Consider the following 26,577-nt stretch of genomic DNA (forward strand, 5'->3'; position numbering starts at 1 on the left):
CAACAGCAGCTTGAGTCATACAGACAGTGTCTACCAAGAGCATAAGCAAGGGAGGAGGACAAAGGCAGCAGTCTCAGGTACCATCTTTGGAGGGAAGGGGAAAGATGCTAAAGTAGTCACTGCTGCCACCAGCAGTATAGCAGTTGGCATTGCCCAGGCTATGAAGGTGCCCTGTTAATTTTCAAACTCCATCTGCCTTTTTACTTCAACAGCCAATAGAAGTAGCTCCAACTCAAATTAATAGTCATAAGACGTTAAAGTAAACATTCTTCGGCACCTGGCTCTTTTCCATCCCATCCAATAACAGGATACCTCTCAGTAGGGGTGCGCAAAGCTGGCCCTATTCGATTTGGATTTGGATAGAGCCCAAATCAGGGACTGTGATTTGATTCAGATCACTGTCTCTGATTTGATTCGGCCAAATCCGAATCTGAACATTCGATGATGATTCAGAGAATCAGTGATTTGGACACAGACACAGCTTTAAATGTTTTTTCTACATACCTCGAAGCACCAGCATAGCTTGTGAATGCTGCAATGCTAGGGCGGGTGGAGCATCCCACAGGAGTGGAGGGAGGCCCTCCATGTGCTTGGCGGTGAACCCGGAAGTGGACTGGAAGTACTTCTGGTCCACTTCCAGGTCCACCAGGAAGCAAGCAGAGCCCACGCCCAAGGCCCACTGGCTCAGCAATCAGCCACAGAGGGACTCCAGGTGCCACCTCCAGACCCAGGAGGCACCAGTTGCCAAGCTGGAGATGGTGTGAGAGGGCCCCTCGGTGCACTCCCTGGAAGACCTGGAAGTGCTGGGTCTGCTGCCAAGTGCGCTGGGGAGCTCCCTGAGCTCCTGTGGAACACTCCATGCACCCCAGCATCTCAGCATTCGCAAGCCGCCTACTACCTAGAGGTATATAGAAAAAACATTTAACGCTGTGTCTATGTCCAAATCTTCAAATTTTTCTGAATTTCTCTGAATCAATTTGGAGGGTTCCAATTCAATTTGGAGAGATTAAAGTGTCCTCTGATTTGATTTGGATTCAGAGATTTGGGCACCAAACTGGGCCAAATTGAATCAGGGACCAAAGCTTTGCACAGCATTACCTCTTAGAATTAGGGTTCTTAAATTAACTTTTCTGTTCCAAAAATTAATGTGTTCTGAAGTCTCTTAGGAGGGACCTTGAAATTTGGAGTGACATAATTTCTTTTGAACTCCATGAGCAAGCAGAATTGCGGACTAAGCCTTGCATACAAGTGGCTTTTGCACATAGCTCAAAATAGTTGTGACTAATATAAACATATTAAAAAAAACAATTTCAATCTTAATTGTACATGCAACAATGGATTGACTCAGATATTTTAAAAACATATTTACTATTCAAAATCAGCTATCCAGTACCCTGTAACTAAATATGGGATTCTAGTGTCAGATTTTAAAAGTATCCTTTAAGTGTGAATGGCTAGAAAACCAAGAAAATAATGAATTTGCTGTCAGTGACAGACTACTTCAAAATAAGTTACTATTTGATTATAAGTTTTAATAATCTAATATCACATTTACAGGTTGCGTGAAGAAGTTCCCATGTTGTCAAGTAAGTATAGAAGATGGCAAAGGGAAAATATGGTGGAATCTTAGGAAAACATGCTACAGCATAGTTGAACACAACTGGTTTGAGACATTCATTGTCTTCATGATTCTTCTGAGCAGTGGCGCTCTGGTAAGTGAACTAAGTAAGAAAATTGGATTGTGAATTAAAGTTAGAGTATAACTGAGAATTTTGGCACCCAGGGAAGGATGGGAGTAAGACATGGTGGTGCTAAGTGCTGCAGTCTTGCTTAACTCCACTACCACAGGCTGCTGCCACTACTGGTACAACTTTTTAATCAATGCTTAAGGCTGGTGATCGGTTCACCCACCTCTAGTTATTCCACTTTTTAAAGAATTTGGGCATTTTACTTGTACCAGCTACTGGAAAATCAGACACTGGACCTGAACACTAGACAGTTGTTGCTGTATGAATACAGATTAAAAAATTACAAGCCTATGCAGTCAGTGGTATTATATGAAAATGGGAAATGTAAATGCTTTGTGAATTTCACTTCAGGCTTTGAACTTGGAATTAAAAATTAAATTATGTATGGTGCAAATCCATAAAGGTGGAAGGCAAAGACAATTTTCATGCAAATGCCTCCAATGCAAAAATCACCACATTTGAACTTGTTTGTATTTTAATAGGGATGGGTGATATAGTAAATGTAACAATACCAAGTATATGAGCCCTGGATAAATGTACTTTCTGTAACTACCCAGGTACTGAAAATATAGTAAGATTTTTTGTATGCTAAAGAAGCTCTTGTTGGCCCTTGTAAAAATTATTTCTGTAGACTGAGTAGATTGTTGGGGTAATTTCCATTTCTCAGGTAAATTCTTCCAATCTTGGGGTTCTTTTTCAGTCATTCTTGTCATGTTCATCTTTTCTTTATTTCTGTTTTGTGTATTTGGAATATCATGCCTTTTTTTTTTTTTTTTTTTTGGAGAGGGGGTGAGAAGGGGAGGAGACAATGTTTTGGAGCATTTAAAATATAATAGTTCTTATTTGGTTCTCCAGAAAGATCCTTACTACGAAGCACTATTCAACTTCAGATTACACAAGCTAGACACTTGCTATACTATCAGAATGGAAAGTATGCTTTCTGAGAAATTATTATTGAGCAAGTTTGCTCTTAATGTTTAATATAAAAATATTTGCCTAGTCACATTGCCTTCTTCCTTGGTTATGCTTATAAAAAAAAAGTTTGATTTAAATGGTGCAGTAAATTAAATGTCTCTCCCTAGCTCCCTCTAAGAAAATATATATTTTTGGAACAAGTTTAAAACACAGGAGGAATTTTCAATGAAAGCCTCTTACTAAAATATTGATAGAAACTCATTAATTTATTTATTAATGTAGTAATAAGTAATATAGTAACCAGTAGAAACAGTAAATAAGTGAAATAATTCATCTGATTTACCTTTCTGAATTGGAAAGCATTGTGAATATTTGATACTTTTATATGCATAGGCTTTTGAAGACATATATATTGAACAGCGCAAGACTATCAAAACCATGCTGGAATATGCTGACAAGGTTTTCACATACATCTTCATTCTGGAAATGCTTCTAAAATGGGTAGCATACGGCTTTCAAATATATTTCACTAATGCCTGGTGCTGGCTGGATTTCTTGATTGTTGATGTAAGTACATACAATCTTTTTTGGGTTGTTTTCCCATGTCAAAGAAGTTATAAAGTTCATTAGCGCTACACAGCACTGTAATACCATTTTTACACTGTAAGTCTGCTGTGCCCAGCAACCGCGGCTCCATGTGTGCTACCTCCTAAACGGGAAGCCAAGTTGCTGTGTCTGTGTGGCACTTCAGAGTGCTAGCACTGCTGAGTTGACACAGCCAATTAAGCTGCCTAATTAGCTGCCTGTAGTGCCACATGGATGGAGTTATGTTGCTTCAAGTTCAGGAAGCACTCCAGACAATGCAGTGTGACATGCCAGAGGGTGTAATACATGGTCTAATAAACATTATACTTTAACAAATATTACAACAAAATAGTACAATAATTCAACATTACTGATAGTGTGTCATTATCTAATAATGTAGAGAAGAGAACACCTAATACAAAGTGAAATATTCTAGAAATCCTAAATCAGAATATCAAATTTAAGGCAACTTGAAAAATCCTACTTCCGCAATGTGTGTATGCACTTTTAAAATTCAGTCTTATTACGGTCCCTAGTCTAGCACCAGATGTCCTGAGGTGGTCAGCTCCACCTTGGCAGTCAGTCCTCACCTCCCTGCCCTCCCAACATCTTGGTGACCTGGTCAATTCTCACCTACCATCCCTTGATGTTTGATAATTAATGAATAGGCCCTTAGTTTAGTTATAGGCCCACCTTAGGTACCTCTGGCTGGTTCACATCATAGGGCCACTCAGGACCAAATGTTGTTTAGTGTTAGTGGGCCCAGCCCAGTCCACTGCCAGTCTTACAAGTATATCCACACAATCAGCCCCTTGGGCTCAGTGTCCAACCACGCTCTCTCTGTGTTTCTCAGGGCTTGCTTAGCCCACCAACTATTCCTAGAGCTGATGCCCCTCAATCAGCTTGCTTGATTACCTCAACCTCCATGAACTCCACTGAACCCTCCTGCTCCATCAACAGTCCACCAGGCCCTCTAGCCCCATGAGCCTGCAATAATTAACAGACAATATACTTGCTAAGAGCACCTGCAGCAGCCTCCCCACTCCCCATCCAGCCACTCATGGCTCATGGCATGGGCACCTGTGACCAGAAGCTTTTGCCCAAAATCTAAACAAACCAAACTTACCTCTCTTCCGGTTGCCTTCTCTGAAGGCCCACCCCAGGCTTTTTCCCATTCCTGTGCCTACTCAGTCCCAGCCTCACATCCAGCTTCTGCAGCTTGTAGCAGGGATCCCTTCCCCAGCAAGCCTGACTTCCTTGCTCTCTCTGGAGCTGGATTTATATAGCCCAGTCTGGCCAGTCAAAACTTTAAAGGTGCAATTCACTCTTTTCCCAATGTTTGTTACAAGTGCTATCAAAGTTTTGAAGGCTTGTCCCCAAATGACTATCCCATATTATGTTACTATTTCCAGTAAAGCCATAAGAAAGGCAGTCACTTATAGGAAATAAAGTTAGCATAGTTTGGATTTGTAAGTTGGTTAACAATTTGGAACATTAAAGTCAGCTATGACTTGGCAGTTTTCCCAGCTGTGATATATTTTATATGAAATCTAGGCATTGCCAAAAAGGACCAAAACTGCTTTTGCTCCCAGGTGACTGGTGCCTCCTGAGTCTGGAGGGCACAATTTGTAGGTGGGCCCAGGGGCAGGCCAAAAGCCCCATATCCACTCCTATACTTCTGTGACAATAAACTGAGTATTTATTGAGTATTTACACAACACAGTTTAGTGCCCACCCCCAACACTACTGGCCCACATGGCAAAAAAAACTGCTTCAGGGCCAGGTGGGGGGGGCACAGCACACCACTAGGCCCCTGTCCCTCCCAGCAAGAGCCCCAAGTTTACCTCTCTCCCAGCAGCAGGAACAGCACCTTTGTAGGGAGATCAGAGCACATTCTTTAAAGATAGAGGAGAGGGAGGGGGTGTATAGAGGAGGGAGATGGGCCAGCGCTCTGGTTGGCTGGAGCACTCTTTGACGCTTTGGGCTCCAGACCACTGTCAGGGAGGGCAGGGCTGGGTACAGAAGCAGTATGGTTCCCGGCCATATATCAGGCTGGTGGGGATCTGCTCTGCACCTGGCCCTATCCTTAGAGGTGCTGAGTTGGGGTGCATCAACAGGCCCCCCAGCACTTTCTGGGGCCAATCTCAGGTGGGCCATGTGCCCCACCCCCCGTGCTCCTCCACCAGTTGCCTGTGGCTCCGAGAATATTTTAATCTCCTTCCTTCACCCATTATATGAATTGGTTCACCAGAGAGTCATGGTGAAAGTTATGTTGTGTGTGGAATTGAGAAGGAGCATTTTCTGGCAAAGATGTTTACTGGTTTTAGCATCAAACTATTATATCTTTTCACTAAATGTACAAAATTCTGGTATGGTTGTCCAATCTCTGTAAAAATGTGCTATAAGTAAGTGAGACTCATGAGTCTCAGAAGAAAAAAAAAATTTAATCTGGAAGAGGTAACATATCTGTACGGTCTAGGTCTACTCCTATACCAGCAACAGTATATCATCCAATGGTCAGTACAATAATTTCCTTCCAGGAGTATTTGAAATTAACTAACTTGCATTCCTTCAGATGAACTATAACTAATATTGAAACTTCTCTCCTGAATAATGAAAGATTACATGGGGGGGGGGGGGCGTTATTTACAAGATCATAGTGTCCCAGGACCCATGCCCAATGGTGCTGTGGCACCTCCTACTCACTCTAATCCCTCAGGGTGCCCTATCCTATTGCTCTTCTGCCACACCATGATGTTGTTCAAAAAAAAAAAAAAGAGCCCAGAGTGAATCTAATCACTGCCAATTTATCTTCAAACAATCCATTGTGGCCCTTCCGGCCCTTTTGGTACCTTAGGACACCAAGCACTTTAAGAGCTGTGTTCATGGTCTCCATCTGCCTTCCTAGTCACATCCATGCCTTGCAGAGGGGCAGCCCAGGCCCACCACAATGCTTGGCCCTCTCAGAATTCAAAACCTTTTTTGAGCATCATCTTTCCTGGCTTTGGCCTCTTTTCTCTGGCTGGGCCCCTCTCAGCCAAGACCCATTATGCCAGACTTCAGGTTCTGGGCTCCAGACCCTATCTTGCCCTTCTCAGGACCTGAGCTCCCTGCTCCTGGTCTTCCACCTCTCAGGCTCTGGGTCCCCTGGCCCTGGTCTCTTGGGCTCTGGGCCTCCTAGCCCCATTCTCACCCTTCTTGTGCTCTGGAGCCCTGGCCCTGCTCTTGCCCCTCTTTGGCTCTGGGACCCATGGCCCTAGTCTCACCCTTCTCAAGCTGTGGGCCCCCTGGTACTGGTCTTCCCCCTCTCAGTCTCAGATCATGTCCTTTTGGCCCTGTCAGCCTCAGCTCAAAACTAGCATGCCCCTCAGGCACTTCTGTGGGCTCCTCTTCACCCCTTATAGCAGGGGTGGGCAAAATGGCAGATCCGGCTAGCAGCCAGACTCCATGTCCCAGAAGCCTCTGCTTGCATCACTGCTACCAGTTTCCATGGAGACCCCAGTAGCAGCAGTGCCATGACAGCACAAAGCCAGGGTTTCCAAGGAGACTGGCCCCAGCAGCACTGGCAGGATACACGGCTGGGCAAGGAGCAGTTCTGGGGTCAGGGCTGGGATCTTGCAGTGATGATACCATGGTCCAGAGCTACAGCAGAGCTGCAATCCACTGCCTGCATGCCCTGGGCACTCCCTTTTCCCCTCCCAGATCCAGGGTATGCTAACAGTGGATCACAGCTCTGCCCTGGCTCTGGACCATGCTGTTGCCACTGAAAGATCCTAGCCCCAGCCCTGGATCAGCTCCCTTCCCAGCCACGTGCCCTTCCAGTGTTACTGGGGCCAAACTCCATGGAAACCCTGGCCTTGCACTTTCATGGCACTGTCACTACTGTGGTTTCCATGGAAACCAGCCACAGCAATGTGGGCAGGGGCTGCTGGGAAATGGAATCTGCCACAGGCCCGATCCAGCCCATTGGCCAGACTTTGCCCACCCCCACCTTACAGCCACAGCTGTTCTGCCAGTCTAAACTAGAACAAAAAGGCAAGCAACCATTTTAAAACCAGTACAGGTAAAACAAACATTTAGCCAGCACTCCTTCCTTTGGGCTCTTACCTGTCTACTCTGAGGGTGTTTTTGTGCCTACCAGGGTGTCTCCTGCAGCCCGCATTTCCTAGGAGCTCTTTTCCCTGCAATGCATCAAGCCAGGCAGACTTATATACAGGATTTGTATGCCCTAGAACCCTGCCCACTTGGGTCAGGTGACCCCCTAGTCCCGCACAGGTGTTCCTGTTTAGGCCTCATGGGCAGTCTGCTCCTCCTGTTTGCAGCTTAGCTCTACCACTTTCAGCCTTTGTCCTATGGCTGCCTGGGAATCTGCCCTATTCTTCCAACCTATATTTGTGCAGCTAGCCTTGTCTCAGCTGCCTGGCTACCTATACAGCCAGGCTATCCTGCTGTGCCCTCCCATTTGGCTCCATGTTAGTCATGGCCAACATGGCAGTAAAATGTTTATACTTTTTCATAATTAGAGCTAGTATTATGTATGAAAAGAATCTCAGAATATTGTCTTCACATAAAAATGATGAACATTTTAGACATTCTTTTACATTTCATCATCTTTCTTAATTTTATAGAAGGAAGAATAATCAGACAAGATTTAAACTACTCACCTTCTTCAAAATATTATATCCAATGTGATAAAAAGATGTCTTACTGTGCCTAAGGCTATTAAACAGCCATGCCCCGCCCTTTAAAATTGCCAGACAGCACTTTGAACATAAACTTATTAAGTTACTGTCCATCCCTGCGGAAAAGAATAGACTCTATTAGACTTTGACAGGGACTTTTCATTCTCCTAGTACTAGGGTTTTTCTTTTCCTCCTGGTCACACTTTTCTGCATTATAAAGGCCTCACTATAAACTTTTCACTTAAGTGAACTGCTTGACTTCCTGACCAAATTATTGAAGAATAAGAAATGACATTTTGCAAAGCTTTTGACCAGCATAGACCTATGTATCCCCAAACCTAGCTAAGAAATTACATTTCTCTATGTGTGACACTGTTATAGTTACAGAAGACCTGACCAAAATAGCGCTATATGAGGAGTCGAGAAAGGGGGTGGTCTGTTGAGGCATTCTGTTGTGCATCAATTCTAATATTATAAAAGCCTTAATCTATCTGTCTGTCTGTCCATAACACTTAATTCACACTCTGATTGGCTGACAAATGCCTGGTTGGTCTAGGCCCACTGCTCCCCCCACTGCCATGGCGGCCTGGCTTCTCCCCACTCTTGGGGCAGGTCCTTCCGTGCATCAGGCCTGGGCCTGTTCCTGTCCTCCCCCCCTCTTCCCTCCCCCCGCCGCTGTGGTGGAGGTGGGGGAGTGGGCCTGGACCCCAAGCAGCAGGAGGGAAGTGGGGAGCAGGCTCGGATGGGGGGGGAACAGGGCTCCGTCCCCTTCCGTTCCCCCCCCCCATTATTCTTGATGGGCAATTGGCTAGTATAACTGTAATCTGAATACAAACATTGAGCTGAACTTTCCAAATCTCAGCATCTAAACTGCTCACACAGGTTGAAATTCCAAAAGAGGTAATCTTTGAGCAATTAAATGAAAAAAAAATGAAGCTTACTAGATGTTATATAAAAAGATAGGTCATACTACCAGCTTATGTGTTATTAAAACTAAAGCTAGGTGAATACAGCTAAAAATGTTCTATGCTTATTTGTTCAAATATTTAAATTAATTCACTTTGGCTGTGCTCGCAATCTTTTTATTAACTTGCAAACAAAATTAGCTTCCCAGCAGAAATGGTCTAAAAAGTATGGACCCAGGGGCCTATATCAAGATCAGGTCTGTGGTAAATGCCCTATGTGAATACAATAGCATATCCTGAAGAACTTCTGGTGTAAATAGGCATAAAAATTGCAAAATAAAGGCAGTATTATCACCCCATCACAGTTTGGAAATCCATATACAGAGAAATTAGGTGATGTTCCCACGCAGGAAACCTATATTAGAGGCAATTTTAAGATAATATTACAAAATGCTTGCCAAGTATGAATTTCAAATTCATGACTGTTTATGAACAAAACCTCATTCTAATAGTTGGGCTTAAAACAGTCAGGAAATAGAATACAAGAACAGGAAAATTAGGTGTCTAAGGAAAGCAAATTTTGAATACTTGAAATGAATAAACTATAGAATAATACTTACCTATAAAAGAATATATGATCAATTTAGAAAAAAAAAAGAAAAATCACAGTCTATTTGTGGACAATTTGCAAATGGAAAGAAGTGAAATTCATTTACTGATGAATGTTATGAATTATTCATCCACTATTATAATATTAATTAAAAAAGTAGGAGAACATTTTTCACAAGATAACAATTCTGTCTCTTAACTCACAGTCTTTATCCTCCAAAGAAACCAATGCTATGTATTCAGGAGACAGGGCCAGGAACAAAAATTCCTAACTTTACTGGATACCAACATACATGAACTTAAAAAGATGCTTATTTTATGGCTCCTTTTAACTTACCTCTCAAATCTCTCTTGCTAACTTCTCTTTGCTCCATAGGGGATAACCGTCCACTTTTTTACATGGGAAAATTCATTAATAATAATTAGGTTGAATTAAACAAACTGTTATAAATTAAAATAAGCTGCAAGGCTTCTTGAAAACTAAATACTTGTCATTTATCTCTCCCATGCTACAAGTTGGCACAAAAAAAAAAAGATATTACATCACAGATCTGATTTCTCATACCTTTGGAACATCTATAGCAACAACAATACTGTGCGAATCAGTCTAACCATTACTATGCACTAGGGGTGGGATTTCCAAAATCAGAAACCTAAATGGTAGCAAAGTTAAATTAATTCCACTCCTTTAAAAGTGCCATCCCAGTGCTTTAGCATTATATAATTCATTGATATCTTTTCTATTTTTATATATTACACCTACATATGCCAGCTGTCCTTGATTTTTCACTATCTAAGAACTGTGATTAGAGGCACATAAAGACAAGTAAAGGGAGGCCTGGCTTGTACTTTCTTGGATTTATGATTCACAGAGCACATATCTCAACCATAAGTATCCAAAGGCGAGCAACAGTATGCTACAGAGATTTACAATGTAAAACACCAAAAATAATCTATTGAGGGCACTTAAAATCCTGAGATTCATTCCTTTAAAGCAAGTAACTGTCACCGTAGTTTAATGATTCTAGACTTCTAAATAATTTTCAGCAATAAAAGTGAAAGAATATCCTATCTCCAGGGCCATCCCTGGGGCAGATGGGGGCGAATCGGGATGACCACCCTGGGCCCCATGCTTTGGGGGGCCCCACAGAGCCGAGCGGAGCAGCCGCAGCACCTCCGCACTGCCACCAGCTTTACGACTGGCTGCTCAGCACCCCCCTCACCCCATACTCCTGAATCTGCCGCTGGCTTCCTTGCATCCGAGGGTGGGGCCCCACACAGGCTGATTTGCCTTGGGCCCTGCACCCTCCTCTGGTCATCTCTGCCTATCTCTGTGGATTCTAGGTAACTCTGGGCTTCTTTCACTGTTCTCTGTTTTATACATGTTTTCACTTCAGTCTGAGCTAAAAGCCTAGATTAATGGTGCTTAACCTTGGGCCCATAAAACAGATCCATCCCATGAGGCAATGTCATCTGCAGCTTTAATTGCAGCCCTCTGCTGCCAAATTTCCAGATTTGTAGGGAGCCCTGCAAGCCAGATGACATGGCCCTATGCACTAGATCATAAGTGACATGTAGAGGGGCATGGGGAGCACATGCCCCTCCGAGATTGACCACTGCCAAAGCTGCTGCCGGCTTCTGTGGGTGGTTGTTGCCCCTCCCCCCCACTGCTGACATGGCCACCAGCAGCTGTGGGGGGTCCCCATTCATCACTTGCTGCCACTGACAGTGCGAACGGTGGCTATGGGCAGTCCCCGCTCACCACCGGCTGCTCACCACCCCCCCCCGCCACTGAGACTACTGCGGCCGCCTGCAGGCGGTCCCTGCTCAACCCACCCTCACCGCCAGCATCACCGTAGCTGCCTGTGGGCAGTCCCTGCTCGCTGCTGCCGCACCTCCACTGCTGCCACTGCTGCCTACGGGCGGTCACCATGCCTCCCCAGCCTCCAGGGATACACATCATTCATGCACTAGATTGTGCCAGTGCACAGTGGGGCTCAGGGTTGGGCTGGTGTGCAGATGGATCTGGTGTGCGAGATCAGACCAGTGCATGAGATCACACCCACAGACTGACCCCATATAAGATCTGACCTGCAGACCTACTCCACACAACTTATCCAGCCTGCAGAACTAGAAGGTTTAGCACCACTAGCCTAGACTCCCTTTTCTTCACACCATTTTGGTTCTTTCTCCTTCACCATATAGCTCTTCCTTCTTCTTCCCTTTTAGCAAACCTCCTTCTACTTTCTCTTTTACCACTTCTCACCTGAAACTTATACCCAATAGGTCTATCCCTTCCTGCTACATCTGCTAGCTTTGGGTTGAGGAATGCTTGACACTGCCCCACTCTCTTCCTTCCTTCTCCCACTTTCCCCCAGAGAAGCATAGAATAATAGGGCTGGAAGGGTCCTCAAGAGGTCCCCAGTCCAACTCCAGCTCAACAAAGGATCATCCCTGACTAAACCAGAGCAGTTGTCTGTCTAACCTGCTCTTGAATATTTATAAGAATGGAGAGTCTGCAACCTTTCTAGGTAGTCTTTTCCAATACTTAATCATCCTGATTAAGTACTGTGATACTGAAAAAAAGTTCTTCCTAATACCCAACCTAAATTTCTCCTGCTGCAATTTGAGACCATTGACATTTAGGGTCACTAAATCAGTTGCAAAAATACAAAAAATATCCAACACCCAGGAAAAAGCCAATCTCCATAATGACTTCTAAATCTGCTTTGTAATGACAAAAATAATAAACTTCTATCTTATTACTGAAAAGGTGATAGAAAGATTTTTTCCTACTATGTTTAAAAAGTACAGAAGTTCCTTTACAAATGTAACTATTATAGCAATAAAATAAGCCTCTCCTTTGGTAAAAATGAATTCTTCCTTATACTTTATCCACTGAAAGGTCTAGTTAAGTGAATTAACTGCAAAGTTATTTTCAATCAGATTAATGTACACTGTAAATAATAAATAATAATAAAACATCTGATTAATTTGGTCTGCTTCTAAATTGGTATTCCTTAAGCACATGATCTTGTAAGTTTCATGTTTGTGGTTCAGTATTTTTTTTCCTACATAAAACTGGAAACTATTTTAGCAGGGTTATTATGGTTCCTTACAACTCCAACAAAACATGAAATTTTATGACCATTTTTATGCAAGCAGAGTTCAATAAGTAGGTAGTCTGTAAGTCTTTTCATTTCTTTGCTTTTTAAAGACTTTTTTCTCAGAGAAAACCTAGATGCTTTTTAAGAAACTTATGTAGCACATATTGTATCCAATGTCAACTGGCTGAAAAAAAATAACAATTGTTATTCTATTTTTCTGTAGGTCTCATTGGTAAGTTTAATAGCCAATGCCTTGGGCTATTCTGAACTTGGTGCCATTAAATCACTAAGGACACTAAGAGCTTTGAGACCTCTAAGAGCTTTGTCACGATTTGAAGGGATGAGGGTGAGTTAAAACAAAAGAATCTGATAAAATGAATGAATAAAAATGAAATATATATTCAGAATTAGGAATCACTGTTAAAATGTTGCATTATACTTTTTTTAAATTTCAGGATCTACAGAAGGCTACTTTGTCATATAATTTAAAAAGCGTAAGCAACCTCAAGCATAACCAGTTATAGATAAGACACGGACATTAAGGTTACTCTATTTCCTAACGGTTACAGCATTCTTCTTTAAAACATTATGGAACTACCATTAACATATATTATTGATCCTAATGTGTTCACTGACAATGTGTGGAAGAGCCATAGTTTTTATATTATTACCTGCTAAAAAAAATGTTAACAACTGAGATTACAAAATTTCATATACTATGACTGCTATCTTTCTATTATGACAATCACATTTCAGATATGATACTATGGTACCAGGTATACTGCACAGAACTCCTCTCAGAAAATACATACAGTTGTGGCAGAGAAAAGGAACACTGTTTATAACCATGCTTATATTACATGTAGGTGCGTGAATACACACACACACGCACACATCCACATGACGCATCCAAATGAGCGCAGTTGTGCAGAGTTCTGTGTACTGCAAGGATATCCAGGGGTCAAAAAAAAAAAACTGCAGAAAAAAAACAATAAAGAATTGCGTGCTCAGGCAGCATGTGCTGCTAAAAAGCGGAGCTGGGCCACTCGGAGCTGTGCTGTGGCTGCCAGCCAGGCTCTGCCCAGCAGGACCATCCTAACTGCAGCTCTGGGAGGCCCAGTGCTGGCCACAGCCTCCTCTAGGCCACCCGGGGCAACTTGCTGCATGCCAAAGTGTGAGTGGCATGGGCATTCCCTGGGGACAAGAAGCGGTGGTGCAAGGTGTGCCTCCACTACTTGTCCCCAGGGAACCAAATGTTCACACACATCTGGATGTGCCCACAGAGTTTACCTGTGAAGGTCAAACTGTAAACAGAGCATCCTGTCTACTCACGGCTACATAGCTGTTATTTCAGCCTTGAAGCTGTTATAATTTCTATTAGATTTGTGGGTTTGACCATCCTGAGAAATCAGAAATTCTAGTTCTTTCCGCAGTCTGTTTGGGAGATGTTTCCCCTGATTTCTGTGGCCAGTCTTCATCCCCTGCCTCCTGTGGTTGGGGGTGAAACAGAACTACCATGAAACACTAAGAAGTTCTGTAGTGAAGAAGATGGCCAGCAGTGGAGAAAAAGATGTGTTTGGAGCCATAAGATTCCTTCCTACCTCAGGAAGGAAAAGAACACTGACTTCCATGCTTTTGAGTGGCATTAATAATGGAGAACTAGGGGAAGATGCTTAATAAATACAGGGGGAATGGATGTGATAGCCCATGAAAGTACAGAAGGAAAGAGTCTTTTAGCTACCGCACCCCTGCACCCTTAACATTTAATTTTAAATATGTATTTTTCTCCTAAGGTTTAAGGAAGTTGTGGTAAGGCTATGTGATCTTACCTCTCTTCCCATGCAACCTTCCAATTCTGTGTTGTTTAAGAAATTACTATGAGTTCCTTATCTTGCCAGGCTGCCTAAGAATAACACCCACTATTTCTATTGAAGTATAATTTGTGGAGAACCATGAATAATAATATGTAAGAGAGATAGCCTTACAAATCTATCTTTAAGTTTCCATATAAAGAGCCCTGTCAGTTTCCAATACTGCACTTCTTGATGGGGGTGGGTATGTGTGCATATCTCTCAAGCAGACCGGGTATGTGTGCCTATATATATATATATATATATATTTATATATATATTAGTGAACAATGGCCAGGACCTCTGGACCGGGCAACTACATAAAATAATAGTTTCTTTGCAAATAACAAATACCCCTAATCTAAAACTTAATGAAGGAAAGGAAAAACTCCCCTTGATTTTAACAGGTTTTGGATCAGGTTCCTCGGTCGCAAAATTGCATTACCACTCAAAGCTATATAAAATTAACCATTCAGTAACCTCACAGGTTCATGTGACTTAGCAGATAGCTTGGCTAAGTACAGACACTCAAAAAGCCTGCAGCTGAATTGATTCCATCTTTGCAGGTTAGTCTAAGCTGCATGGATTGAACCAATAAGCAAGTGAACAGACATTCACTTTTGATTCCAGAAATGAAGCCACATGTCTGCAGTGGCCCAGACCAGAGCCAGGGGGAGCTAGAGCATGCCTCCCTGCTCAGCTGGAGCAGACAGCCTGGGCCAAGGCTAGCCCACCCACCTGCAATGCATCCTTGGATGTTGGGGGACTGTGAGTTAACTTGAATCTGCAGGGGATCTGGGGCAGAAGTTCAATAAACCAATTTAACCTAAATCAGTTAAGTCTGATACTATGTCCATCCAAGTTTATCTTAAACCAGTTTCAGCCATTTTAAAAGTAGTTTATGTGTTTTGAACTTGTGTTGTGTTACAGAAATTAACAGGTTTCTGATCACTTATACTGGTATGTAATTTCTGTGTCTAGCCCTTATGTGCTGTTCTGTCAGTTGCTTCATCTCTCTTTAAGAATAAAACAGAATAAGTAGAGATAATGAAAACTGTAGATAATGAAAAGAATCTTTTGCTCCATTGAATATACTCAGATCTTTTCCTAATATTTGTCCTAGAAGAATTGCTTCATTTTATATAAAATATAGTAAAGAAAAAACAAATTAATAAAAATGTGCATGTTTTACATTAGGTAAGTTCAAAGAATAAGCCCATTTAATGTCCAGGTATTAAATGACTTATGTAACAACAAAATGAAGTACATAATGCTTATATTACTTTTGTATATGATTTTTAGAAGAATAAGATGTAGATACAAGAGTATAACATTTTATATTTCCTCTCTAAAAAATCAAATCACTAATACTTGTAGTGTGATGTGCAGTATTTTTTTTTTTTACAAAATCACCCTTCCATGTTATCTACCATTCTTTAAGCTTTTAAAAACAATATTTTGTTGCAGTATTTATAGATTTCTATTTATGATTTCATATTTAATGTTTTTCTCTTTTTTTTTCCTAGACCACAAAAATTCTAAGACTCCATCTTGCCACTACCAGGTTTTCTTTTACTTCTTTTCACACTTTTTGCATTTTCTTCCTTTCCATTTAGATTTTTAGCTCTTACTTTTTGTGGTTTCATTAAATATATGATTTTCTCTTAATGTTTTATCATTTTTCCTACCTATATCTTATAATGAAATATTTAAAGTATTAGTTTTATAGAAATGTTAATATAACTTAAAGAAAATGCCTGATTCTTTCATTGCGAGAGATACATTTGGGGTTTTTTTTCTTTGATTTGTATACTAGGTGGTTGTGAATGCCCTTGTTGGAGCAATTCCATCCATCATGAATGTGCTTTTGGTCTGCCTTATATTCTGGTTAATCTTCAGTATCATGGGAGTAAATCTGTTTGCTGGCAAGTTTTACCACTGTGTTAATACTACAACTGGTGAGATGTTTGATGTCAGTGATGTTGACAATTATACTCAGTGCGAAGAACTCATAAAAAGAAATGAAAGTGCCCGATGGAAAAACGTAAAAGTAAACTTCGATAATGTAGGAGCTGGGTATCTTGCTCTGCTTCAAGTAGTAAGTAAATTCATACTTTTTGTGTTGCTTTGTTTTGATTAGCAAAATGATTGCTTTTTTTATATACTGTTAGAATCCATAAAAACACATATTGAATTGTTGCTAGTAATTAAGGTGTTACTGGCAGGAAGAGTGTTCCCCACTACAAGTATAGAGGACATCTTCAAGCCCTGGTTATAGTATTTTAACTTAAAAAAAAAAATCTTTTAAATGGTGTACAATACAATTGCACCTGTCTGCAGAACCATAATTAGGGATTCTTTCTCTAAGCCAGCAAAGTTTCTGTGGCATCTCTAATAGCCCTCTCCTTCTCCTGGGATCTCAGCTTCCTTCTGGGTATGTTTGGGAAGAGGACAGGTATTCTAGCTGATTGCTTGACCAGTAGGATGAAGCTCAGGCCTTTCACTCTTGCACACTAAAGTGAAACCATGCAAGCCTTTTTCTCCCAGATAAAATGCCTAGACATACCTAGAACAACAGCTGCCTATCCTTCCATCCATTGGATTAGATCCAGTGTGTGTGACTAAACATGCAAATGCTGCAGGGTGGGTTTACTCTAGATGCCTGGGCAGGCATCTACGCAGATCTGCAGCAGTCTGGCCCCGCCCCCTCCAGCTCTGCACCAGCCCTCTGCAGCAGCCAGGGGGAGCTCTAGGTTCCCCATGGGTGCTAGCCCAGGGGCTGACAGGGAGCACAGGACTAGGAGGTTGCTTCCTGGCCCCAGAAGCTGCCTGCTGCTCAGGGGGGGGAGGGGGCAGAGCCCAATGGGGACAATATCCCCCTGCCCCAGCAGCAGGGAGCTCCTGGCCCTGGCTCCCTTGGAAAGAGCTGCAGGGGAGGGGCTAAGAGCGCCCATCATGGCAGGGGACTGGGACCTACCCCTCCCTCCCCTGCAGCTGTTTCCAAGCCCTGCATCACTATTGCCGGGTTAGGGCACAGGGCTGGGACCTGACCCTGACCAGGACAGATTTCAGCAGAGATTGTTCCCGGTCCCCATGCAGTGATCACTGAGCTGGGGCTGGGAACAGACTCCCCAGCCCCCGCCCCGTGATCGCAATCAGGGAGGGGGGAGTGGGAGCTTCCTGCTGCCGGGGCATGGGGACATTGTTCCTTTCTGGGCTCCAGTGGTGGACCCTGCCCCAGCAGCAGGCAGCTCCCAAGGGCAGGGAGCAATCTCCGCCCCCCTGCTGCCCGGGAACAAATTTCCATCTTTCAGCCATCTGCATGTGCCATACAGTACATTAACTAATCATGACTAAATTTGCTACTTGTATTTACAAGTAGCAAATTTAGTCATGATTAGAGCAAATTATTGTGCAGTACTTACATGTACTAAGCATGTGTACATGTAGACAGTGATGCTTACTGTGCAGTAATTTGATCTGATCTCAAGTAAAGTGTCTTGTGTAGACACACCCAGTGAGTCTTAACCACCTTAGTTATACTATCTAGTTCAGCATGGTGCCTATATCCAAGCCTCATGTCCACATTTTCTTTTAGGGACACTTCTCATGAGATTTTACTTTGACAGGTTCCATCTGGATCTAGAAGTCATAGAAGAAGTTCCCGCACAACAAAATTGTCCTATAATGATTACTTCCTGGTCACAAAAGGAAAGGGAGAATGGGCTTAAGGTATCTTGGTAGCCTCGCAGGAGGGAGAGGCAGAACACATACATACTATATATAGGTACAGCTAGAACAAAAAATGTTTTGATCTCAAATGCTTGAGGCCCATGTGCACCATCAGTGGATAGGAAACGGAATGACATATCTTGAAGAACCGCAGCTTCTGGAAAGTAATAGATAGGAATGATTTAGTCAGGAATGATCCTGCCTTGAGCAGGGGGTTGGACTAAATGATCTTATATAGTCCCTTCTAGCCCTAGTGACATATGATCCTAATTTGTATTAATTCATCATTTAAAAATCCTTCTAAAATCTCTGGGATCTTCTGACAGCAAAGTCTGAATGTGCACCTGCACCCAAACTGAGGAGATAATGTACAAAGATACATATACTTTGGGCAGACAAGGTTCTTTGGGTAAACCCAGTATCTTTCATTAGATTAACTGAAATACTTGGAAAATATCTTTGCAAGCTTTCAGGTACAAATGCCCTTCATCAGGCTGAGGAAGCATCTGCAGTTTGTCTATGGTCTTCCTGGATGGAATAGTAAAAAAGCCAGAAGCCAGTATGCATGTAAGAAAGCCAGTCAGTGAAAACATAAATTAAGGTAGTCAATGGGTGAGACACAGGGGGAAAGGGGGAAAAAGGGGATGAATACAGCTGGTAAATGGTAAAGAGATTACCTGAGGAGTCAGATGTTAGGCAGGTTATAACATGTCATAAATCCCATGTTTATTTATCCCATGGTTTTTTGTATCTAGTATGTTGATGAAGTGAAGTTTGTAGTTTTGTAAAGTCCCTTTGAGGATTAGAACAGAGAGATTGAAACGAGAGATTTTCTTGTGAGAAATGTACTCTCAAATGTAATTGGGTATTCCTGTCTTTGATGGATTTTCAGTGTGCATTCATTCTGGTGCACAGTTGTTGTTTGGTTTCTCCTATATATTTTCCAGCATGGCATGCAGTGAACTGGATGAGATATATAACATTTCTGGAGATGCAGATATAAGATCCAGGAACGTTGAAAGTGGATTAATTTTGTTTGTGCAAATATTCCTTGAGGTGGAGGCATCAGAATCTGCCAACATATCTCCACTACCCCCACAACTACTGTCCCTCACAACAGAACCATCAAGATTCCTGAATCTTACACCTGCACCTTCAGAAATGTAATATCTCATCCAGTGCACTAAATGTCCTGATGGAAAATATGTAGGAGAAACCAAACAACAACTGTGCACTAGAATGAACACACGCTGAAAATCCGTCAAAGACAGGAATACCCAATTACATTTGGTAGCACATTTCTCAAAAGAAAATTTATCTCTCTCCAATCTCTCAATTCTAATCCTCAAAGGGACTTTACAAAACACCTTTCACAGACAAGGTTACAAACTTCACTTTATCAAGTTACTGGATACAAAAAATAATGAACTAAATAGACATTGGATTTATGACACATCATAACCTACCTGACATCTAACTCCCCAGGTAACCTCTCTACCATTTCCCAGCTATATTCATCCCCCTTTTCCCCCCTTCCCTTGACCTGTCTCTCACCCTCAATTTATGTTTTCATTGACTAGCTTTCTCACATGCATACTGACTTCTGGCGTGTGTTCCTATTACATCCAGGAAGAGCACAGACAAACTGCAGATGCTTCATCAGCTTGACGAAGGGCATTTGTACCTGAAAGTTTGCAAAGAAAATTTTTTTCCAACTATCTCAGTTGGTCTAATGACAAATAACGGATTTACCCAAATAACTTTGTCTGCCTATGTCTTTAGACCAACATAGCTACAAACTGAAACATATACTTTGAGCATTTTAGATTATCTGATTATTTATGAAGAAAGTGAAGAGAATATGGCTAAATAAATATCTTTTATTATACCACTATTTTTCAGTATGGTCTATACATTGCTGATATGAATTTGTAACTAAATGCTGAACCCTAGTAATGCTCTAGAGCCTGGATTTTTACAGGAAAGGTGAACACATGTGTTCTATTTTAGGCTACATTCAAAGGATGGATGGATATCATGTATGCAGCTGTTGATTCACGAGATGTAAGTATAAGTTCTCAGACCATTAATTGACTATATGCTGGTATACTACATAGATAGTGACATTTTAAAAAACAAACAAACCAACAACATTACACACATATTCAAAGATTTTTTTCAGTGACTATTTAAATTATCTAATGTGATTTCCTATGTAACACATGTGATAGAATTTTACTGTGGAGTCCTGTATTGGAGAGAGTTAATCTTCCTTACTTCTATCAAACCTATAATCTGTGTTTGTTTTAATCTATGTAGAGTGCCTTTCAGAAAAATATCCAGTCTCATTTTAAAGACTACAAATGATGGTGTTTTAACACTTCATTTGTTAAATGATCAGCATAAATTGCTGAAAAAGTATAAATTATTTTTTGAGAAATATACTATACAAAGCACTATATGTTATCCAACTTTAAGTGCAAAAGACTTTTCATGTTCGAAGATCATCTGAAAATGTATCAAAGGAGCAGAACCTGAGCTTGGCTGCCCCAGAAAGTTAAAAGCATTCCTACACAGCACTTCATCTAAAATGCAGCGCAGTGTAAAGTTACCCAAACTAGCTCTCAGTGAGCTAACTGAGGTACCAATAAGAACATAGGTGTGTTAGCATGGCATTTTACTTGAGTTAATCTACCCTGTTTCATTGCACGTTGTATTGTGCACTGTCGACGTACCTTGAGAATACAGATGTGGAAGCAGAGGCTAGAACAGTTGTGGCAGAAATGAATAATGAACTGAAATGAAATAATGAATATTAGGGTGGGGGGAAGGATGAAGTCTGTCTAACAGACTCCAAACAAACAATTGGAAATTGGGAATTACAACTGGCCTCTCTCAGGTCCTGAATAGAAGTAACATTTGAAGCATTTCAAACAGTGCGCAGAAAGCAATATACCATATGAAGCACCCTAAAAAAGAGACTGAGTGCATAAGAAAGTGCTGATTGGCTACCCATCCCACTTCCCCACAACTCTTGAGGGGAGGGGGGAACAGAGCTGCAGGACCCTGGCTTTGTGCATGGCTGAAAAGTATGCTGCTTCATGCAACTGTGGCAATTCTGAAGCACTCCAATGTGCATGGGGGGGGCAAAGGATGTAACAGAGGGCTGCAAACCTCTCCATGGTCTAAATGGCTCTGAATATGCAAATGTGCAAATGTATACATATATAAATATAAGGATACTTAAACTTATGTTGCTAAAATGAAAAGCATTAATGGCCGCAATCTGTCACCGAGTAAAGATGATGCATTCCCCATTCTTCTCCTACTCCCTGTTTTCACCATGCTAGGACTTCTATTTCTCTCTTTTTCTGTCTGTAGAAGGAGGCATAGAAAGAGATATCATAAAGCTGAGTATTAGCCAATAAAATATATTTCATAGATAAAGCTTTAGATAGTCCAAGTGCTTCCCACAGGTTGCTGTTTTATAAATGAAAAAAAAATTAGACACTCAGCATGTAGATTATATATCAATTGATTATATTTTGTAGGTCCAAGATCAGCCAAAGTATGAGGATAACTTGTACATGTATCTTTACTTTGTCATCTTTATTATCTTTGGATCATTCTTTACCTTAAACCTTTTCATTGGTGTTATCATCGATAACTTCAACCAACAAAAAAAGAAGATAAGTATTTAAAATATTTTTTTACTCCTATAAAAGTAAACAAAAGGCTATCCACTCTGAGCCTATTTGCTTTCAAATCATTCCTTACAAAAAAATAAATGGCTCATGCATTGTGAAGATGTTGACACCATTTATTTCAAATACTTATTTCTAAAAAAAAAAAAAAAGAGAAATCACCTGATGCACCTATTTTGTAACAGAACAATTTGCTGCTGTGGGTATGACTGTGATGATGCATTTTGTGAGTTAGGACTTCCAGGACTAAGCCCCATGATTTTTAATCCACACAGATTTATAGAAGATGGGAAGAATTTGTAAGCCATATTTACTCTTTTCTAATTTATGCCTTATGAGAGATTTTTTAATAATAGTAAAAAATAGAAAAAGGAGATTTTTTATTTTTTTTCTGCAACTACTTCACTTTCAAGTGGTTTTAAAACATTTTAATGAAAACAGGAGTCCCTAGGATTCTGAGAATCCTAAGTCTTCTAGTGAAGCTAAAAGTTTGAGCTCCGTCAAAAATCATTGCATCTGCTGTCAAAATTGTACAGCCTAAACTGAAGTCCTTCTGATCAACCAGTCAGAAAAAACAAACAATAAAAACCTTTCAGTTTTTCTTCCAGCAAAATATAGGGTAAAACTGAGTCATGAATCATAAAAATAGATGTTCTGATATGGATATCTTTAAACCATCAGTTTCTCTGCTCAGAACAAGTACAAACCAAAAAAAAAACATTTCAAAAGCTTCAGTCAACAAATGCCATAACTTTGGCTTAAGCTTCCAGTGTAGCAGCCACTGAGGGACTGACACTGAGTCTGGATATCTATTTATGCCCACGGCGAACTGTGAACATGTGAGAATACTGAAAACTCCCAAAATCGAAGCCATTGGGCATTTGACCCACAGACTTTGTAAATACAAATAGAAACCAATGATAAAACACACACACACACACACACACACAAACACACACACACACACTAAAGGCTCCGCATTTTTTTACTTCATGTTTTCCTCTGACATAATCTATGATTGCCCCTGGATATCTCCTCATTTCTCTTAAACTAATTTTATCCATTATGATCTCAATCCTGGGCTAGAACCGTGTTGTGTTTAGCAAAGCTGAGAAGTGGGGCAGAGAATGTTTCAAAGGTGGTTTCTGGTGGTTTTCTGTTTTGTTTTGTTGTTTTTTTTAACCATTCATTCTCAAGCTGCCTAACCTTGGAGTCAACCAAGACTGGGTCTCCGCACAAGCTAGAGCAGTCTCAAGGATTCTCCAATTTGCAAACGGCTGGCTGCAACCTTAAAAGCCACTTCAACAATCAGAGACTACAAACACAGAGAGATGTCCCCAACACGCTCCTTCCCTAAGATGCACGTTCAGCGTCAGGGACTGAGAAAGGTTGATGAAAAGCCAGTTACACCACTGTTATGCTTAATACTGTTCAAAACAAAATTCCAGCATATAAATACCTGAAAATTAAAATCTTAACTTATGACTCAAATATAAATGCAATAATATCCATAACTAAATGATATGGTGCATATTGTACATAAAGGCTACAGCTAAAACATGGTTGTAACTATTTTTATCTCATTTCTTTACTTTGGAGGTCAAGACATATTTATGACAGAAGAGCAGAAGAAATATTACAATGCAATGAAGAAACTAGGGTCCAAAAAACCCCAAAAACCTATACCTAGACCAGTGGTAAGAGTGATTCTGTCTTCACTCCTCTAGCATTTAATGCCTATGTTAGACTAGTTGAGGCTGTTTTGCAAAGGAAGCCATTTTTCTTGTTCTTTTCCCAGAGCTGGGGATTTTCCTCACTTTTTGTTAAGTTTAGCATGTAAGAGTAACTGGGGGCTTTTCTTATATTTTGGTTTAAAGTATGTACATTGGGCATACAAAGTAAGAATTTCTTAGGCACCTGCAATAAATGTCAAGATTTACCACCTAAGTCCCAGAACAGGCAAGGGGAATTTCAGCAGTTTATTGGTTCTTGTTGTTTTGCAGCAATAGAAGGTACTTTTTAACACTGACTTCTACCTCTCTGCTGATCCAGAAGACCTCTGTAAGAAATGGGAATGCACCAATCCTTTTGGGTGGTTCCCAGAATACCAGCAAATAGGAAGGGCAATAGTGGCAAACTGGCATGCCTTAGACGCAAAGATCCTAGTCAGCCTCAAATCTAAAGAAACGTAATAAGAACATGACAGTGGATATGGGAAGAGATTCCTTTCTATACAAGCTATCTGAAGTTGTGCACCTCATAGTGTATAGTTTGCTGAACCCTTTTGGAAAGTTGGGAAGTGATACATATTGCAGAGAATACCCAATATAATGGATTAAAGCTATAACAAATTAACTAATACAATCAGATCAGTAACTACAGTCTGTTCAAGGCAGTTCCAGAAATATAGAATGTGCACAACCCTGGAGCAAAAAGTGGTGAAAATAGCTATGACAAATAATAAATTGGCTCCTTCTGGACTAAGTCACTGCCATCTCTTTTGCTTTGACTAATATGAATTTCCTACATTATTGCCATCACATTTTAACCAGGTGGCATTATGCCTCTCCAACAAATGGTGACTCGATTCTAGCACACCTCAGGCAGCACGTAGTAGGAAAATGATGTTACTAGATGAGTTACAAGTTGTGCAAAGCCAATATGTGCTATAAAACTGCTATTCTTTAATTTGCAATTCATAAAGAAAAAAGATATTTTCAGGATACCAAAAGTATTTCTTATGTTTTGTTTTGTTTTTGGCAGAACAAATTCCAAGGCATGGTCTTTGATTTCGTAACAAAGCAAGTATTTGATATCAGCATCATGATTCTTATCTGCCTTAACATGGTTACAATGATGGTAGAAACAGATGATCAGAGTAAAGAAATGGAAACTATTTTATCTCGGATTAACCTGGTTTTCATTATCCTTTTCACTGGAGAATGTGTCCTGAAACTGATCTCACTCCGTCATTATTACTTTACCATAGGCTGGAACATATTTGATTTTGTGGTTGTCATTCTATCCATAGTAGGTAAGAACAATTCGTTTTCAATAAGATTTTAAATGAGGAGAAAGTGAACATCTGTTTAAGGATTTTATAGTACCATACACGCAGCCTTGTCATTTGTGATATGGTTTATAAATTTATTCAGATAAGGCAATTCTACAGATTTTTATTTTTATAAATACACTATGCATACAGTAAGATCATTTTTACCAAATTGGTATAATTTGTTTAATTTTTAATGTCAGAATCTTATAAAGAGGGTGCTTGCTTCACATTATTATTACACCATAATTTATAAATAAATATATTCAGTGGCTCATATCAAATAATCATAAAGGTGCATTCATTAGCAAAATAAAGAGTATGGAGGTTAAATAGAGCCTCCAAGAATATTTAGAGGTCTGTTATTTAAAAAGTAGTAATTTCCATATTGCAATTTATAAGATTTCAACTTTCTTCAAGGTATGGAACTGTCTTACTGATTCTCTGAGACTGCTTTATCGCTTCCTACAATTTGCATGAGTTCACCTTACTTTTAACTGCTGGCACTCTTTGATATAAAAGGATTGTACCAGGCTCAGGTATAAGAACTAATGAACTCTGTGAGACAAATGTATGGTTCCAGGCTTCCTTAGTAATAAGTGCAGAGTTTAGATTGCCAACCAGAAGTTACCTTTTCTCTAAATATTCTTTTTTTCAGTTCAATTTTATTCCAGAGTGTCCTTTTTGTTTCATAATGTCACAGAAGGAAAAAATATTATCTATAGACATTCTGCAGCATAACCTTTTCATAATTACCATATTTGCTCAAATACAAGAAAAGGTTTTTCCCCTTTCAGCATGGGGTGGGATAGCCCCTTGCCTTGAAATTGCTTACAAGGAAACCTCATTAAATACACTGTCTGTCATTAAACTACTGCCAAAAAGCAGCATGTACTCAGCAACGGCAGCCAACTGAAGTTGATTAAATGTAGCCAACTGTCATGGAGTACCCTCCAAAAAATTGAAATTACTCCACTTTAAGGGCAGTCAGCCCCGCTCTTGCCACCCATGCCTCAATGTAAATTGATATATATATAATGCAGGAGGCTGCCCAGATCTTACTGTACCACCCACCCACCTGGTCTTTATGGGCCAATCTGTACCAACCACCCATCTTATGGGCCAATAACATGGCTCCATACCTTCCCTACACTGTGTCCCATGCCTCACAGATGGCATTGTTACAGATAGTCCAATCTCTGATACAGCCCCTCACTAGGCCTTCAGACTCCTCAGCCTCTCTCAGCCCCACACTGGGCTTTCAGACCCCTTGATCTCTCTCTCAGGCCCACTCAGGTTGCCAGACCCCTCGGTCTCTCCTCTGGCCCCTCAGACTCTTCAGTCTCATGCAATCACACTCACTGGGCTGTCAGGCACCTCGGTCTCCCACCTGGCTCCTCTCTGGGCTGTCATCTCCTTTCTGGTCCCTCATCCTGGACCTATTCAACTCCGGCCTCAGGCCACTTTCTGGACCACACTCTGCTTAGGCCTCAGGCCTCTAACTGGGTCTCTCTCTACTCAGGCCTCATTAATCTTCCTTGCCAGTGCTTTTCTGTCAGGGTGTGCTCCTCTAGCCTTCCCACTCCACGGAGTAACCCATAAGGCAATGGGAGCTGAGGCTTTCTGGTGCCCCATCCTTGCCTTTCCCTGGAGTGCCTTATGTGTGGCATTTCTTGGAGACTGCCCCA

General features: G+C 41.1%; 1 protein-coding gene across 1 annotated transcript in view; it reads left to right on the forward strand.

Moving 5' to 3' along the window:
• LOC102564050 (sodium channel protein type 2 subunit alpha) overlaps positions 1-26,577 on the forward strand; it is a 153,829-nt gene that overhangs the window by 117,528 nt on the left and 9,724 nt on the right. The window contains exons 19-26 of the mRNA XM_059727328.1: positions 1,558-1,712; positions 3,057-3,230; positions 12,775-12,897; positions 16,218-16,499; positions 20,144-20,197; positions 21,685-21,822; positions 23,430-23,534; positions 24,601-24,871. Of these exons, the coding sequence (XP_059583311.1) occupies positions 1,558-1,712; positions 3,057-3,230; positions 12,775-12,897; positions 16,218-16,499; positions 20,144-20,197; positions 21,685-21,822; positions 23,430-23,534; positions 24,601-24,871 (1,302 nt within the window). The remainder of the gene's footprint in view (positions 1-1,557; positions 1,713-3,056; positions 3,231-12,774; positions 12,898-16,217; positions 16,500-20,143; positions 20,198-21,684; positions 21,823-23,429; positions 23,535-24,600; positions 24,872-26,577) is intronic.

Source organism: Alligator mississippiensis, chromosome 4, assembly GCF_030867095.1.
Source record: "Alligator mississippiensis isolate rAllMis1 chromosome 4, rAllMis1, whole genome shotgun sequence".
NCBI classification, from domain to species: Eukaryota; Metazoa; Chordata; order Crocodylia; family Alligatoridae; genus Alligator; species Alligator mississippiensis.